Here is a 19112-nt window from a genome sequence, read left to right as displayed (position 1 = left end):
TCTAATAATTAGTCGTATGTAGTATAGAACCTGACTTTTTACGACATAAACTTTGTTGTATGCGTTATTAATCCTGCCGTGTTTGTCATTAAAAAGGGAATGAGAAAAAAGACTAAAGAATTAAGTCATTTGGCAACGTGATGTTTTTGGGGCCCCCAAGTCCTTGTTCAGAAAAATGAATTTGTGTATAATATAAATTGAGAAAGTTAGGCAAGGTCTTGACAAAGCCTAACTTCAAACAAAATGTCTCAAGTTTCATATGGTTGAGGTTCAAACAATTTTGCATGATATATGGCTAGAGACCGTATATTTTTTAATGTTTTTGTCTACAATTTCAGACACATGACTGAAGTTCAACAATTTTTAACTAAATTTCGGACATTTTATCAAATCTAATTTCAACCATCGCATGCCTAAAATTGCTCCAAAGTGAAGTAGAAATGTAAATATTTTTGAAAACTAAATACAAGCTAAGTAGCGGTGGCCAAATAGGATACACGCCGTGCATGGAGATTTTAACATAAAAGTAAAGAAGATGATTTGCTATATTAAAAAAACCCATTTTTCTCGTGTAAATATGAGATTATTTAGTGTTCATTTTCAACCCGACCCGCCATTTGCCAAGTAGCTATTACATCCGGTCAGCAGAATCTCACAATACTGTTAAATTTCATATTTTTTAGTCTGGAGAAACAATTAAATATACAGATTCTCCATACTCAGGCAGTTGGAGAAACATCCTCATAACACATTCAAAGAAGTCCGTATCAATTTTAATCGAGTATAAAACTGGTCCATATAAATAATGTTAACAAGCTCATAGATGCCAAGGAAAACAGGACTGTTTTTGTGAAGAATCTTCAGGTTAGACGTGAACTGAGTGCTCGTAAACAAGGATATGAAAACAATGAGTATCCAAGAAGGAAAAAGAATTGCAACCAAACTTGAACATCCACAAGTCAGAGATACTTAGCCAACCATGGCAACTCCTTGCTGTCTTTAAGTGCAAAAGAAACATCATCACTGCAACAAAGACGTAACAAATCAGTATCCAAGCAACCGTTGCAACTCCATCTTTGATTTTTCAAGCTTTAGGAGAGGGGGAGGAGGAATGAAGATAATTCTCTCTTCATTTTAGCCAGAAGTACCTCAGTCTCTTTAGCGATATTGATGAATTAAAACTACTAAAAAATGGGGGATTTCCGAAACTGTACAGGATTAGCAGCAGAAAACTTCACTTTACAATCATCTCTTCAGAAAGCAAGCAATTCAAGAAGTTATTTGATGGACTAAAACTACTAACACTTGAAAGATATACAGGATCATTAGTAGAATATAAGAGTTTCACTTAACATATGATTTCTGAAAAGAGCAACAAGTTATTCATCCTTAATAACCTATCCAAAACATCTCTTTCCTAATATACAACCATCTATGTATGAGACAAGCATAAGGGCTTTTCATAAGAAATAAAACAAGCATAAGCTCTTAATGTTGAAGATCTATAAGCTTTCTTAAGATGGTTCACACAGTTAAGATCTTGAATTCAAGTCTTGCCATCACAACAACAACAACAACAACAACAACCCAGTGAAATCCCACAACGTGGGGTCTGGAGAGGGTAGAGTGTACGCAGACCTTACTCCTACCAAGATAGGACGGCTGTTAAAGTCTTGCCATCACCTATAACCAAAATGCTTAGGCCCCAAGAAAGAATAGGCATGCGTTGGAAACCTAAATATATAAAAGTATATGTATTATGAAAAGCATTTTGATGATGGGTCACACAATTAAACACTTAATAATGCTGAGAACCCAATCCAACTTAGCCTAGACTTTAAGTAAACATGGAAAAGCATGGATGAAAAAAAATTCCAGTTAAGAATTCCACTCAGTCCAATGATGAGTTTCTTTCTCAAATATGTTGATAAATGGATTTGTTAGTCTATCATAAAAGGAGTTATTATAGGACTTCGGCACGTATGATTATGCATTTTGATTATTCGGGATTAGCTTCTATGACAACATTTTAGTTGACAGAAAATTCAAGTATAAGAGTTGATTCACATAAAATTGAGTATTCATTAAAGAAACTGACCTTGGGAAGTTGAGCTGTATCTTTTGCAATTTATGCTTTACTCCAGGTTCACATAGAAGTATTCTACATTCACCAAGCTTGCATCTGCCACCAAACAAAATAAATGACATAATTAGGATAACTAACAAATGAAAGAAGATTTACAAATAAATGGCATAATAGGACAATTAACAAATGAAAGAGCATTTACAGCCACCATTCACTGGCATCCACTTGTATCCATATCAATAATTAAATGTGATAATTAAATATATTTCAAAATATTATGAGAACAGCATGATCACGAAATGAAACTAATTTGTTACGATGACAGCCAAGGCCACCAACAAGGTAGGAATTAGGCATTATCGTACCAGTTTATAAAATCAAGACTGGCAGTTCAGACATATAGAGCACAGAAACGAGGAATCTGGAATTTCATTAATCCAAGTTCAAGAATTTATAGCCTGACAATTTCAGGAAGCAAAAGAATATTGTGGCTTACCCAGCTTTTAGAAGCATATCCCACCCTGGAAACTTTTCACCATTGCTTGTACAGAGGCAGGAAACAGTCATTGCCAACTGCATTCAGATAATTATTTCAGGGAGCAAACAAAACAACAATAAAGCTAGTACACCAGATAAAAGGCAGAAGGATAGTTTGTAAAATAAGTGCATAAAACCAAACCAAAAGAAAAGGGAAAAATCAAAATTAAAAAAAAAATCAATATTTTGAAATATAAAAATCAATTAACCCGGTTTATTTTATCCACAAGAGACAGGTTCCATCATTAAATTATAGATGTCACAAAAGCCAGTTGAAACTGCAAAAGTCAAAGGATGGGTAAACTACCTTGTCAAAGGTGGTTTCACTCATCCCTGTCTTATGACCCTCATATACCATAGCTGCCAAGAAAATTTTACTCAGTTTGGAGCAGCTTCTCATCACCTACAGAAACAAAAAATTAGACATATTGCAAGCACTATGATACAGTGCATAAGAGACAACAAAATCCTTATCTTTTCCCTCTAATATAGCTAGTGAAAGCTTAGCAAGTACCTAGTTATTACATCATTATATTTCAACTTTAATTTAGAGAAGAAAAGAGCTAGTCATAACACTATTGCATAAAGAAGATCATTGCAGTTATTTTGTATCTTGGATGATTACCAGAACTCCTTTAAATTTATTTCAATGCTTACATACAAGAATACTCCCATTCTTCTAGCAATTAGTAGGATTATAATCCAATGTAGATATCCATTTAGATACATGTAGACTTTTAGGGTAGCAGAGAGGAAAAAGGTTGACTGTATTTTACACTGGCCCCTCTGCCTACCCAAATAATGTGGAATTGCTAATAAAGCATATTATTGCAGAGCTCCACTAGTTTGGGATTAAAAGTACAGGAAAAACAAAAAAGAGAGAAAAAAGTTGGTTTTTGGTTGGTCTTGACAGAATGTGTCCCCATTAGCTTGAATGCATATTTAAGTTAACACCACAGGGTGTTGCTTTAGGACTCACTTGGATATGAGGAGCCTGGAACATTTCTTGAATGGCTGCTTCGACGTCTGCCATTCTGACAAGTATTTTACCTGGAACATACAGCAAGCAGAGATAAACAATATGAATCAAAACGCTAGGAATGGGAGACCCATATGTTTTACTAAGTTAACAAATATTACTATCTAAAAGGATGCTCCCTTTGTTTCATTTTATGTATCCTACTTCCCTTTTCAATGTGTTTTTTATATTTAACAACTCGTAACTCCAATATCCCACATGGCATGTTTAAGAGCACAAGATTCAAAGAACATTTTGGTTCCTTATGCACATATTTAGTTTAAGATTGTAAGATTTAGAAGTCCTCCTTAAATTCTTAAACCCGGTTCCCCAACAACAAAGACACATAAAATGAAACGTAGAGAGTAATGCAACAAGCAAGAGTTGACGTCATTGACTACAATTAAGCCAGCCAGGACCAGATCGATGGAATGAATAGGAAGGACCAATTCTAATTCTCTTACTCAAAACAGATGACAAATTAATGCTGTTTTGTGACAATGTGAATAATCAAGAGACTGCTGAAAAAAAGAACCTAACAATCACCTTGGCTGCACTTTCAAATAAAACATGGCAACCCCTGAAACACGATAGTTAACACCAAAATGATCTTAGGAAATGGCACAGTTGATTATAAGCAGAACGAAGCCTATCAAATAAGCATGCACAATTGACACATATCTAGTGCATCAACTTCCTGTTGGATGTGACTACTGGATTGAATTCAGTTTAAAATTTCTAGGCATTAGTTCTTTTGATTTTACATTGGTATGCATCTCACAAGGCATCCTTTTGAAGTTGTGAGACCCCTGTTTGAAGTCAATTAGTGAATGAACATTGGGGAAAAAGAAGAGGCATCTATTGCTGAAACTTATATCACAAGTTTAAGAAATGCCACACCAGGAGATAGACGCAGAGATGTAGGCAACGTTCCATCTGTTACAGATGTTCATTGCCAAAACGTGTGTGTATTTCGTTCCAATGGAATTACAAGTATTTCTTTCTTGCCATTAATGTCTACATATTTCGAAATTTAGCACTCACCTGCTGCAGCAGAACTGGGAATTAAAAGCAATTTCTTAGCATGATAATCTGCAAGTTCCGCAGCTCGCCTACATATTTCTAGTGCACGGCGTGCATCACCTGAAACTGCTGCCACCTGGATTTATGTGTAAAAAGCACATTGCTTTAATAATCACTCAAGTCTCATATTTGCAACAGCACGAGAAAAAGATAGTCCCTCCAGTATCAGGATAGGTTTATTTGATCCTTAATGTATAACCTTGATATTAATAGTCCTTCAAAATTTTCAAAAGAGGACAATTTAGTCCAGGGCTCATAATTCCTAAACAAAACAGAAAAGCTAAACTGAAAGTTAAAACTAACTCCTAAACCAATGTAACAAGAAAATCCATGTGTTATGGAGTTCATAGCATCAATTTCTTCCTGTATTTGGTGCCAGAAACATAATTAGAACTGCTTTAGTTGAATTTTGGTTACTAAATTTTCTTTTCCAAAGGCTTGCAATCTACAGGATTATTTACAGGAATCTTGCGAAAGCAGTGAGGACTGAGGAGACATAGATAAAAAGAAGATAACAAGATCCATTCCACCAATTTCATAAAAGAATGCAAGAAAAATATCTATCGTGAACACTCAAGGGAGTTTCTTTAATTCAACAGAAATTTATGCTTGTCAAAGGTTACACATTCCTTCTCAACAGCGTCCATCATTCCATCAAAAGGGCTTCTTATTTTCTCAAAATATTTCAGTGGATAAATTGGATTAGATCAGGAAAATGCTAGTTAAATTTGTTCCAAGTGGGGGAATCGTGATTCTTGATTGTTATCAGCACTGATGATTGTCGTTTTATCAGATTGAAGGTAGATTGGATGATCTCTGAAGTTGGGAACTAACATTTAGCAGTGATAGGCTACAAGTCTCTAATTTGGATAACCAAATAAATACCTTGTTAAGATTGGATTTTCCCATGCAGCGGAATTACTTCAACGGGCTGTAAAGCTTGCCAACGGGCAAATGAGCAGACAGCTTTCATGAAACTATGAGTTGGCATCTTAATCTTTGTCTTAACTCTAATAACACCAGAGAACTATCCTAATGACTCACTGTACTGGCTAGGTATGCTTCTGACTTATTTACCTTCAGTAAAAGTGAGTTCTTTAGCCACTGACAGTTTAAGATGAAAAGAAACAGAGTTTTGTTTATCCTTTATGGAGTTCCCATTTTAGGGCCATTAGGGGTGTGTTCGGTATGGAGGAAAACATTTTTTTCCAATTTTCTCATGTTCGTTTGGTCAAAAATTTTGGAAAACATTTTCTTGAGGAAAACAAGCTCCTTAAAAATGGGGAAAATGACTTCCCCGATAAAAGTAGGGAAAACAAGTCCACTATGCATTCCACCTACCCCCAACCACTCCCACCACCCCACCCCACCCCCACCGCACCACCCCCCTCCCCCCCCCAAAAAAAATTAATTTTGTTTTGAAAAAAAAGTTTTGAATTTTTTTTTTTAATTTTTTTGCTCCCCCAACCCCCCACCCCCACCCCCCAACTACCAAACCCCAACCACTTCCACAACCATGCACAGCCCCACCCCCCAACCACTCCCAAAACCCATGCACCACTCCCCCCACGCCGCACCCTACCCCCACACCCCCCCCACTGCCCCACCACACCCCCCAACTACCAAACCCCAACCACTTCCACAACCATGCACCATCCCACCCCCCAACCACTCCCACAACCCATGCACCACTCCCCCCACGCCGCACCCTACCCCCACACCCCCACCCCCACCCGCCAATTTAAAAAAAGAAAAAAGAAAATTCTTTTGGAGTTCTACACCACCACATTCCTCCCCCCCCCCCCCCCCGCACCACCACCCCCCACTCCCCGCACCCTACCCCCACCCACCCCCAAAAAAATTCTTAAAAAAAGTTTTAAAAGTTTCTTTTTTTATTTTTTTCACCACACCCATCCCCACGACCACCCCCCCTCCCGACACCCCACCACCCCCTCCAAAAAATTATTTTTTTAAAAAAGTTTTCTTTTTTGATTCTCTACACCCACCCCCTACCCCCTCCTGAATTTTCTACTTATTAAATTTTACCTTTATTAAAAAATTATAAAAATTGAAAGTTTGTGTGGTTATTGGAGGGGGTGGGTGGTGTAAAAATCCAAAAAAAGTAACTTTTAAAACTTATTTTAAGATTTTTTTTTTGGTGTGGGGGGGGGGGGGGGGGGGGGGGGGGGAGGATGTGGTGGTTTAGAAAAATCCAGAAAAAAAATTAGGGGTGGGAGGTTGTGGGGGTTGGTGTGGTATGGGTCCACGCGGGTGGGGGGAATGTGGTGGTTTAGAAAATCCAGAAAAAAATTAAAAACAAAAAAAAATTGGGGGTGGGGGTGGGGGGTTTGTCTGGTATGGAATGGTGGGGTTTGGGTGGAGTTATGGGGCTTGGGTGGGCATTTTTCTGAAAATGTTTTCTACCAACCAAACGAACATGAGAAAATAAGTAAGAAATTCACTTATTTTCCGCTACCCAAACGAACATGAGAAAATAAGTAAGAAATTCACTTATTTTCCGCTACCCAAACGAACATGAGAAAATAAGTAGAAATTCACTTATTTTCCAAGAACACATTTTCCTCCATACCGAACACACCCTAGTTGTTTTGAGTTTTTCTGTTTTTCTTTATTTTGTTAGCCTTGAACTAAAAGTGACTCATTTTTTGATGTAATTACTACTACTGAGATACGAAATTACAGGAAGAAACAATAATTAAAGAAAAGGAAATTGGTGCTTCATAACTGATAAGCTCTCACAGAGCAATGGACTACATATATATCTTCCAAAAGGGAAGTGAAGGACTGAAATGTAAACAAGTAAACATAGGGACTGAACTCTAAATACGGAAGTGTAAATACTCAAACTTATTAACCACTTAACCAACTAAGGAATGTACAACTCTTCAGCCAATGTACAACCCTTAAAGCACAGGTCCAAAATCAGTTCATATCATTGCTTCCCCCTTAAAACATTCCTTGACCTCAAGGAATAAATGTAGGAAATCTCACTTTAAGGGCATTGACATCTTCCCATGTAGCATGAGCCTCACTAAGCTGATCCCACTGTACCAAGAATTGAACTACTGCGTTGTTTCCCTTCTGAAGCATCCTTCTATCCAACACTTTGACAGGAAAGGGACAATAAGGACTTGCGAGATCAAGCACTGGAGGGTGAGATATGGTACTGGGAACCTCATGACAATATTTAAGGAGGGAAACATGAAATGTGGAGTGAAGAAGCAAGTGGGGTGGGAGTGATAATTTGTAAGCAACCTTGCCAATTTTTTGTATGATCTGGTAAGGCCCATAATATTTGGAAGAGAGCTTAGAGAAATGTTTGTTGGATAGAGTAAGTTGTCTGTAAGGCTGAATTTTCAAGTATACCCAATCACCAACCTGGAACTGTCTATCTGTCCTTTTCTTATTAGCTTGATCTACCATTCTTTGTTGTGACCTCTGTAAGTGGAACTTGAGCAACTGCACTTTCAACTCTCTTGCTAGCAAGCTTCTGTCAACTTCTTGTATGTCAGATTCCCCTTGTATGTATGATAAGTGCAATGATAGGGGCTGGCCATATAAGGCTTCATAGGGAGTGGTTTGAATGGATGTGTGGAATGTGGTGTTGTACCAATACTCAGCCAAAGACAAGTAATCAGCCCAGTCCTTCACAGCATCAGCATCTGAGCAATAGCATCTTAAATAAGTTTCAAGGCATCTGTTAACCACCTCAGTCTGACCATCAAACTGGGGGTGATTTGCAGTAGAGGTACTGAGTGTTACCCCTTGAATTGAAAACAGTTCCTGTCACACTTTGCTCATGAACATAGGATCTCTATCACTGACAATATCTTCAGGCATTCCATGTATTTAAAGATGTGTTCCATGAACAATTTAACAATATCCAAAGCTGAGTAGGGGTGGGACAAAACAATAAAATGGCCATATTTGGTAAGCCTATCCACAACCACCCATATAACTTCTTTTCCTCTTGATTTAGGCAGACCCTCTATGAAATCCATGCTAATATTTCCCCAAGCTACAGTAGGAGTTTGCAGAGGTTGTAGTAAGCCAGGGTAGGCTGATTGATCATATTTGCTCTTTTGACACACATCACATTTCTTGACAAATGCCTCCACACATCTCCTTTCATGCCCTTCCAATAGAATAAGCTGGCTATCTTTCAGTATGAATGATCAATGCCTGAATGTCCTCCTACTCCTGAGCAATGCCATATCTGTAGTATTTCCTTCCTAAGTGCAGGATCTGCCCCAATGACCAATTTGCCATTTCTTCTGAGTTGTTGATTCACAAAAGAATACCCCTTACCATCTTCTTTTAGCTCAGTAAGCTTGTGAATTAACTCAGTTAATGCAGTATCAATTTTCCAACTTTCCATAATAGCTTGTAGGAGGTCAGTTCTTACTGAAGAAAGAGACAGAGCAGCCAGTTCTACTGCTGGCATTCTAGAGAGAGCATCTGCAGCTTTGTTTTCTTTCCCCTTCTTGTATTTAATCTCAAAGTCATACTGCATAAGCTTGGTTATCCATTTGAGTTGTGCCCCAGTGTGTAGTTGTTGTTCCAGGAGAAATTTGAGTGCCTTCTGATCAGTTTTCACAATAAAATGCCTGCCCATCTAGTTACAGCCATCACCAAAGCTAGCAGTTCTTTGTCATAGACTGACATTGCTTGATGTTGTTTAGATAATCCTTTACTAAGGTAAGCAATAGGTTTGCCTCCTTGCATGATTACAGCTCCAATACCAATATCACAGGCATCAGTCTCCACTATGAATGGAAGGTCAAAATTAGGCAATGCCAGCATAGGAGCACAAGTTAAGGCCTTCTTTAACTTCTGAAAAGCTAGATCAGCTCCAGTATCCCATTTGAAACTGTCCTTCCTAAGCAAATCAGTCAGTGGTTTACTAATTTGACCAGAACCAAGGATAAACCTCCTATAGTACCCTGCTAAACCCAAAAAACCCCTCAATTGTTTGAGTGTAGTAGGGACTGGCCAATGGTGAACTGCTTGTATTTTTTTTTTATCAGTGGATACCCCTTTAGCAGATATAAAGTGACCCAAATATTCCACACAAGCAGCAGCAAACTGATATTTTAATTTCTTTGCATACAAATGGTGTTTGGTTAGGAGGTGAAAGGTAGTTTTTAGGTGTTCAATATGGTCTTCAATACTCTTACTAAAAATCAAAATGTCATTGAAGAATACAAGGATAAATTTCCTTAAATGATCTCTAAAAACATGATTATGAGGCTTTGAAAACTGGAAGGGGCATTAGTAAAGCCAAATGGCATTACTAGGTATTCATAATGCCCAGAATGGGTCCTAAAGGCAGTCTTATGCATATCTCCAAGTGCCATTCTAATTTGGTGATATCCTGATCTAAGATCAATCTTAGAAAACACTTGTGACCCTCCTAATTCATCTAGCAATTTCTTTAATAATGGGGATAGGATACTTATCTTTAATTGTGATCTTGTTCAGGCCTCTGTAATCAACACATAGCCTCCAGCTTCCATCTTTCTTCCCTACAAGCACCACAGGGGAAGCAAAAGGACTGCAGCTGTTTTGAAGTAAGCCTTGCTCTTGCAACTCCTTGATCATGTTTTCTATTATATCTTTTTGCACTGGGGAATATCTGTAAGGCCTGGCATTGATTGGATTAACACCATCCTTAAGAGGTATATGATGATCAAATTGGCTCCTGAAAGGAGGAAGTTCTTTTGGTTCCGGAAAAACTGTAGTAAAATCCTGTAAAACAGCCTGAACAACCAAGTTATTAGGGGTTTGAGAATCCTTTGCCTGTATTCCTGTACGCTCCTCAGTTTTAGAGTTAACTTTGATCATGAACAGTTGTACTGGCTCATCTGATGCCTTCTGTACAAAAGAAGAGTCCACCAGAGCCATTTTAGGAGTTATCCCTTTGAGTGAAAACAGTTTACCATCATACTTGAACTTCATAGTTAGTTGCTTAAAGTTGAATAAGATATCCCCAAGGTCACTGAGCCATTGTACCCCTAAGACCATATCACAAGAAACCAGTGGCAACAGCAGGAAATCAGCCTTAAAAACTGAGTTGTGTAACAACCACTCCACACCCTTGCACATGCCTGATAAAGGGACTGAGTTGCCATCAGCTAGACTAGCATCCTGCAGTTCACATCCATCCACCTTCCACCCCAACTTAGCAACGAGATTACTATCAAGAAAATTGTGAGTGGAACCAGTGTCCACTAGTACATTTAAGGCTCTCTTTTGACAATACCCCCATTAACCTCAATGTCCTGTACCCATGAGTACCCTGAAGTGCATGGATTGATATCTCACAAGTCTCAGCAACTTCATGTTCCAACACTATCTCCTCTTCTACTTCTTCTATTTGCACTTCCTCCTCCAATTCTAGTAAATACAGCTGAGCCTTAGCTTTACATATATGTCCAGGTTGAACCAGTTCATCACAAAGAAAACATAGAGCCTGTTTGGATAGGCTTAAAAAAAGCAGCTAATAAGTTGTTTTCAGCTTATAAGCTGCTTTAGATAAGCTTAACCAAACGGGCCCAATTATTTTTTTGGGCTTATTTTAAGCACAAAATGGCTTATAAGCTGGCCAGCCAAACACTCAAAAAAAGCTGAAAACAGCTTATAAGCTGTTTTCAGCAACTTATAAGCCAATCCAAACGGGCTCTATAGCCCCTTAGCTCTTTTATCAGCCAATTCAGCAGGAGTGAGCCTTCTCCTTTTGAACTTGTCATTGTATGGAACTATATTGTTTTTGGGCAAGTGGTTCACAAGTTTTGCATTTGGTTTAGAGTAAGAGGAAGTGTTGAAAGGGGTTCTGTTGTTATTGTGACTGGATTGTGACATAGAACTCTTCATTGCTTTAGCTTGTTTCAGGAAATTAGACTCTTGAATTCTAGCTAGATGGTAAGCTTGAGGTAATGAATAAGGTTTAAGGATTCTGACAGCATCCCCTAGTTCAGGTTTCAAGTTCTCTAAAAATATGCTCACAGCATAGCTAGGATCCGAATTGAGCCTAGTCATGGCTCTGTCAAAGGCTTCTTGGAATTCTGCTACACTAGCAATCTGTTTATGTTTGACTAGCTCACTCATAGGGTCATCAAATTCAGTACCAAACCTATCAGTTAAAGTCCAGATGTATACCTCCCAACTAGGAAGTTGCAAATTAGCTTGAGTTCTACTCCTCATATAGGCTTTATGCCATTGTAAAGCTAAATCATCTAAATGCATAGATGCAACTCTTACATCTAAATGCATAGATGCAACTCTTACATCTAAATGCATATATGCAACTCTTACCTTCTAATGATGGAGTATTTCATCCATGGAAAAGAATTGCTCCACTTGGTACCACCAATCCTGGAATCCAGTTCCATTGAATCTCGAAAATGCTACCCTATACTGTCTTAAAAGAGATGTAGGTTGAGATGGAGAGTTTTGATAGAATGGTGTATTATGTTTGTTGGTATACGGTAGAAGGCTGGGGAGGCATTAGGGGTCTGGATTCGGTTAGGTATTGTAGTATTGAGCAAGGGTTGGGAGTAATTGGGTATTTGAACTGGGTTTTATGAGCTTGAGCTGATGAAATTGAAATTTGGTACGGGGTTTTGAATGTGTGGAATCAATGTCGAGGTCAAAGAATAAGGTACTTGTCCAATAGAAATTGATGGTTGAGCATGTGTGTAGGTGGGTGTAGTTTGAGCTGGGGGTGTTAAAATGGAGCTCAAATTTGGTGGAGGTGGCAGAGAAGATGATAATGATGAAGTTTGTGGCATGAAGAAGGGAGGGCTAGATGATTGTGACCCAGAATTTCTAGGGATATTAGAGGTAGATTGAAGTCTGCGAAGTTGCAATTGAGAGCCCATACCTACAAAACACATCGGACCTTCCGTCAGCGAGTACAATTCGTCACAATTGAACTCCGATTGCAACTCCTTTCCTCTAATCGAGGTTTGTCCAGCCGTCATCGTGTCCTTGAGCTAGCGTATTGCTTTTTCATTCATGGCTTCCCTCTTGTTGAAGTTTGCCACCTCGACTGCCATACGATCCAGTCGACTGAGAATTTCTCCGATGTCACCTGCCATTACGTTCCCACTGCGCAGGAAAGTGCTCTGATACCACTGATGTAATTACTACTACTGAGATACGAAATTACAGGAAGAAACAGTAATTAAAGAAAAGGAAATTGGTACTTCACAACTGATAAGCTCTCATAGAGCAATGGACTACATATATATCTTCCAAAAGGGAAGTGGAGGACTGAAATGTAAACAAGTAAACATAGGGACTGAACTCTAAATACGGAAGTGTAAATACTCAAACTTATTAACCACTTAACCAACTAAGGAATGTACAACTCTTCAGCCAACGTACAACCCTTAAAGCACAGGTCCAAAATCAGTTCATATCAGTTTTACAAACTTAAAGGACTATTTATGTCTAGATATATATTAAGGACCAAAATAAACCTATCCCAGTACTTTGTTAGCCTTGGACTAAAAGGGACTCATTTTTTATTTATTTTCTTAAACTGGTAACTATTAAGAAAAAGCGACTCCTTTTTACAAACTTAAAGGGCTATTTTTGTCTATACTTATATATTAAGGACCCAAATAAACCTACCCCAATACTTAAGAAACTAATTTTGTCTTTTTCTCGCAACAGCACCCAAGCTCAAGTATGTCGTTGGGATGATTAGAATCGGCAAAAGAATATAAACTCTAGAGATAAATCAACAGAAGGACCAACCTTCCTAGAAGCAAATTCAATTGCAGGTTTTTCAAAGGCATCAATTCCATTGAGGCGAGTTAAAATAATTTCTTGAAGTTGCTGATGGTTATAGGGACCAAAGCAAAGTCTTTGTATGCCCATACGACTTGAAATCCGTGGAAGCAACTTCTCAGGAAGATCCATAGTATTTGCAATACCTGTTGATGAGAGAGGCTACCGTTTTATTTTCACATGTAATAACTAATACAGATGGACGGAAACTGACAGCAAATTATACACACACCTATAACGATCAGTTTTGAATGTGTGGCTTTATAGGCCAATCAAGGATGTTATATAAAACCTGTAATGAAAAGATAAAAGGTCATACATAGGCAATTTGCTGTTCTTGATATTTACCATGGTGGAAACAAATATGAATCATTTACAGCTTGATTTCTTGTAACGAGGAGATCAAGTTCATCTATAAGTAGAATACAAGGCCGGTTGTCCTCTTTGCTAAATTCAGCTGCATTTGAAAACCGATCATTCAAGAAGTGAAGAGCCTTTTTCCAACCGACCCTGTGTCCACTAAGTGCTTCATAAATAACCTGAAATAGTTGAGAGTTCAGAGAATGACAGATATTGTCTACATCATCAGAGAGATTCAGCTACATACTTGCACTATAAATATTCTCGGGTGAAGCCAATTTTAGGCCATTAATCTCCACAAAACAATAAGGTTTAATGCTCCCTGCATCAACTTCACACCTTAAATTCCTCATTACTGCTAGTACACTCATTGTCTGCAGTACAGTGCAGATCAAGAAAGAAATCAGTAATGTATGACCAGCCTAAACATAGAGACAATAAGACAATACATAACTGGTTGGTGTTAACAGTTAAGTGTCTTCTCTTGAGCCAATAGATACCTTTCCTGTTCCAGGAACACCGTGTATGTAAAGGCATCTACCCAGGCATTGATCCTCACATATGGCACCTTTTATGAATGTAGTTATCTCTTCCATTTCTCTGCAAAAGGGAGCACTTGTTTGTCGGATAAATACCGAGTAAATTGCATAAAGATTACACCTCAGGAAAGACATACTTAGTCCTACAAGGTAGAGACTTGGGCAGAGTTGCCAGTAAAAGAGTTGCTTTTGCTTTCTCAATTTCAGTAAGCTTGTGAGATCTCACATGTTCCGGTATCTTCTTTACACCTATCTTTTGTAGTCCAAAAAAACGTCCCTTCCTTGAATTCTGCACTACTTGAATAAACAATTTAGCCTTCTGCTTAGCCAATATGAAGAAATGAACTAGGAATCAAACAAAGGACAAGTTGTTTACTGCAGCCAATGGATGATCTGGAGACGGTCTGGTTAACGGACTACTTTGGTTTTCCTCTTCATATTCTATATCTTCCACGTCAGACTCTGGATCTTCGTAAGGGTTCCAGTCCTCATCGTTCTCTTCTTCATCATCCTACCAAATGAGAAGAGATATTTCAACATGTATCAACAAAAGGTTCCACAAATATCATCAGAAATTCTTTTGAACATACTACATCATTATCTTCAATCTCAGCAATGCGCTTGAAACTATGCCAGTGAATGTCATATTCATATTCACAGAGGAAAACATCATCTCCAGCATTTGTCGCCTTCCCAAATTCTTTTGTATTCATAACATAGCAATGCCTGATGACAGATTCCATCTGCAGACACAATCAATAGTCTTTATTAACATATGTAATGGTCGCTCAGAACATGTCCCGTCAATATCAGACTGCCTGATTAGCAGAGAAGTTGAGGCCTTGGCTGCTTTGCATTAGGAAGAATCCTGTTCCACTAAATTAGTTATAACATCCAAAACCCCAAAAGAAATCTTAGCACTTGCACTCATTCAGCTTTGAGAACTCTATACAAGAGCGATACCTAATGATAGATTGCTAAATTCACAAACACCTCATCTTTTGCTTTAGGGAAGTTATTCATCGATTGAACTGATCAACAATTAAAGGACATTTTTCTTCCTTAACAAACTCTTTTTTGGATAAGTTTTTTCTTCCTAACTTACAATCCTCAACTCAGGAAATAAGAGGCATATAATTTCCACAGTAAAAATCATTACATTGTAAACAAAAAAGAGAATAGCATTATATTACCTCAACATCAGCAAAATCATTAGTCCGATAAATTTCTCTCCTTAAGTTATGTGGCGGTCTTCCTGCAGCCGTCTCCTCAGGAATCATATACCAATGTGCCCGAAACCAGTAGTTACCGTCCACTTCTTTCCAGATACTTTAACATTGATATCACAATTAACCAAACATCACAACCATATTGATATGTAGAATTGAAGAAACCAAAAAAAGTTCCTATAATAAACATTGAAAATAAAAGGTTCACATACCTCTCAATTCGAGCTGCCCACAGATCACTGTCAAGTAACTTTTCCTTGGCAGTTCTTACCCGTCTCTTCCCCTTGGGCGGTGCGGGCATTTCCACAACTTTCCCTAATTTTTTCGCCTCACAATACAGACAAATCCAATCCCCTTCAGGAACCTCTTTCAATGGTGGCTTCAAACACTTCAAATGAAACCCTCCTAAGCATTCATCACATTCGATCATAATTACCCGGCCTGCTGGCCTGAAACAAACCTTACATTCCTCCACTTCGGGATCCTCGTAATCCAAACTAGCATCTTCTCTTCTCTTCACATATACATCATCCCCTACAGAAAACTCTCCCCCATCATAAACTACCTTTTTATAGTACACCCTCTTCTTACAACCCCTTAAAATGCTTCTTTTTTCAACACCCACATTTTTGTTCTCTGTACATTTTCTTTTCCTCTTTGATTCAGTGGGTTGCGGTGTCGAAATGGAGGTTGAAATACTGGCCTTTGATTTTCTTTTCGCTGACCTGGCGACATTTTTGGGAGAGAAGTTGAGAGATTTGCGGAGGCCTGCAGAAGACGGAGGTGATGGTGGTGGTGGTAGTGGGATCCGAGGGGTGGAGCTAAGGCGGAGGGAGCGGCGGGCGGGGGTGGGGTTTAGGGTTTGTGGGGTTGGAGGGATAATAGGGTTCAAAGGAGATGAATTGGAAATGGGCGATGGTTTTTGTTGCTTAATGGGGGTTGTATTAAGGGATTGTTTGGCTTTCTTCTTTGGGGTTTCTGCCATTGAAAGGTTCTTCAGAAATGTAAACAATTGCTTTATCACCAGCTACAATTTGTTCAATTCCCTTGCAAGCCTACAGAAGAATGCTATCACAATTTGAGTGTTCTGAAATTCAAAATTTCAGTTCAAAGTGGAAATGAAAGAAAAGAATGAAGAAGAACATCAGAAGCTTTGCAAGGTATAGATTATACAAGAAATCACATATCATGCAAAAAGAAGAAGAAAGAACTTTGCATCAAAAAAGAAGACCTTGCATTATTGAAAATTGAGCCTTTGTCAATTAGCTTCTTCAATTGAGATCACCAACAACAACATACCCAGTATAATCCAACAAGTGGTGTTAGGAAGGGTAGGATGTACGCAAACTTTACCCCTACCTTTGTGGGGTAGAGAGGTTGTTTTCGATAGACGCTCGGCTCAAAAGAAGAGTAATGAAAGCGGGGTTGAAAGGAAAATAATGATAGCAAAATAGCAAGATGAACAAAGCAAATGACGCAACAAGTATTAGTAAAAATTGAAGAAGAAGAAGATACTACGCAAATCCTAAATAATACTACTAATAAGGAGAAGAGGAGAAGAGGACACTAATGCCCTGCCTCTCCACTAAATAAGGAGAAGAGGAGAAGAGGACACTAATGCCCTGCCTCTCCCACATAAAAGTACAACAACACTCGGCTACCTACTATCCCTCTACTAATTCTCGAACTTCATACCTTCCTGCCTAGGGTCATGTACTCAGTAAGCTGAAGATATGTCATATCCTTTCTAATCACCTTCCCCAGTTCTTCGGCCTACATTTACCTCTCCTAAAACGTGTTATAGCGAACTTCTCACACCTGCTTACTGGTGCATCTACGCACCTCCTCTTCACATGTCCGAACCACTTCAACCTCGCTTCCCTCATCTTATCAGCCAACAGAGGTCACTCCAACTTTGTCTTGTATAACTTTGTTCATAATCCTATCTCTCCTAGTATGCCCACACATCCATCTGAGCATCGTCATCTCCACTACCTACATATTCTGAACGTGTGCCTTCTTGACCGGCCAGAGCTCTACCCCATACAACAATATAGGTCTAACCACCACTCCAAAATATCATTAATAAAAATATAGAGAAACAAAAGCATATAGAAACCGCAGGATAAAAAAGAAAACAAATATAAAACAGAAGATAAACCAAAGCAGTTCCCAGAAGAAGAGAAAGTAAATCACTCTAAAACACAGAAAAATAGTGAAATGACCTTAATTACCTGAAACGGTGAAAACCAACAAACGGAAAATATACAAAATCAGAGGAAAACTTTTAGAATAATATCTGTTTGGCCATGAAATTTGATCAGATTTTGAAAATTTATCTTCAAAATAATTTCAAGCTCCAAAAAATTGGTCTCAGAAATTTCACCTCCACTCACAAAACTTTAATATTTTTTTCCAAGTAAAATGCATATACAAACACAACTTCAAAATCTATGGCCGAACAGGAGCTTAATCATTACACTTTCAAAAAGTAAAACAACAAAAAACCATATGAGCATTGGAATAGAAAATGGATATCCGAAATCTAAAAATGTGGAGGAATTATATTACCTGGATGGCACTGCGAAATGAGGAATCTCAGGCGGCAATTGGAGAGTAGAAAGGAAAGGGGAGAAACGGCGCCGAAGAGAAAGGGACAAAAATGGCGGGAAACATGCTTTTATTGCACTATACATTCCCATAATATGATTTAAGTTTCGAATACACCTCATGTATTTTAAACAGAAGCACTTACGCCCACTTATATTAAGAAAATCATACACTTAAACCCTTATGAGGAATATTCATAACGTAGTACATTAAGATATAATTATTAAAAGATAAAGTTAAACTATAAATACCACAAGTTACTTAATAAGATTTATTAATTATTAATAATAATTTTTTTGCACTTACAACGACAACAACATACACAGTATAATTCCATTAGGTGACGTCTAGAGAGGGTAAAGTGTACGCAGACCTTACCCCTACCTTTTGACGGGTAGAGAGGTTGTTCCGATAGACCCCCGGCTCAAGGAGAGCTACAAAGCATCAGTAATAATAAGCAGTAATAGTAGCAAGATAATAGAAAAACGTAGTAATAAGAGAAGCAATCAGATAGTGCTAGATATAAGAACAAGCAATCCAAAGCAGTATAGAAAGACAAGGACCTACAAAAGTAATACTACGACAACTAGTATGCAAGGATAAGTAAGACAATACTTATGTAACAATCCGTAAATCTGGTTTAGGTGTGAATGTGTTAAATGAGTGTTAACGTGAAATTTTAGCCATATAAAGTCCAACCGGGATGATTTTGGGTGGAAATAGTTGTCTCGGAAACAAGACGCATAGCGAGGTGTATAAGATTCGATAGAATCCGCTAAGTTTTGATAGGTCTGTCTTTCAGCCTCATTTCGTGAAAATTCGTTGGGACTTTA

The 19112-nt window shown here is 38.2% G+C and overlaps 1 protein-coding gene and 1 non-coding gene across 2 annotated transcripts; both read right to left on the bottom strand.

Annotated features, from left to right (window-relative positions):
- Positions 1-641: 641 nt before the first annotated feature.
- On the bottom strand, positions 642-18370 carry LOC132626529 (origin of replication complex subunit 1A-like). The gene is given in 18 exon segments (XM_060341443.1): positions 642-1023; positions 2099-2182; positions 2583-2659; positions 2931-3026; positions 3603-3673; positions 4686-4800; positions 13509-13687; positions 13774-13795; positions 13798-13833; positions 13919-14080; positions 14153-14275; positions 14402-14501; positions 14578-14729; positions 14817-14951; positions 15031-15183; positions 15634-15769; positions 15882-16724; positions 18241-18370. Coding segments are annotated over 17 exon segments (2478 nt in total). The 5' UTR covers positions 16655-16724; positions 18241-18370; the 3' UTR covers positions 642-959.
- LOC132629658 (small nucleolar RNA snoR28) lies at positions 15046-15123 on the bottom strand. Its single transcript, XR_009578418.1, has one exon. It is a non-coding gene; the product is annotated as a small nucleolar RNA snoR28 (small nucleolar RNA).
- Positions 18371-19112: the final 742 nt, after the last annotated feature.

This window comes from Lycium barbarum, chromosome 2 (genome assembly GCF_019175385.1).
Source record: "Lycium barbarum isolate Lr01 chromosome 2, ASM1917538v2, whole genome shotgun sequence".
Classification (NCBI taxonomy): domain Eukaryota; kingdom Viridiplantae; phylum Streptophyta; class Magnoliopsida; order Solanales; family Solanaceae; genus Lycium; species Lycium barbarum.
This window is presented reverse-complemented; position numbering and strand designations above follow the sequence as displayed.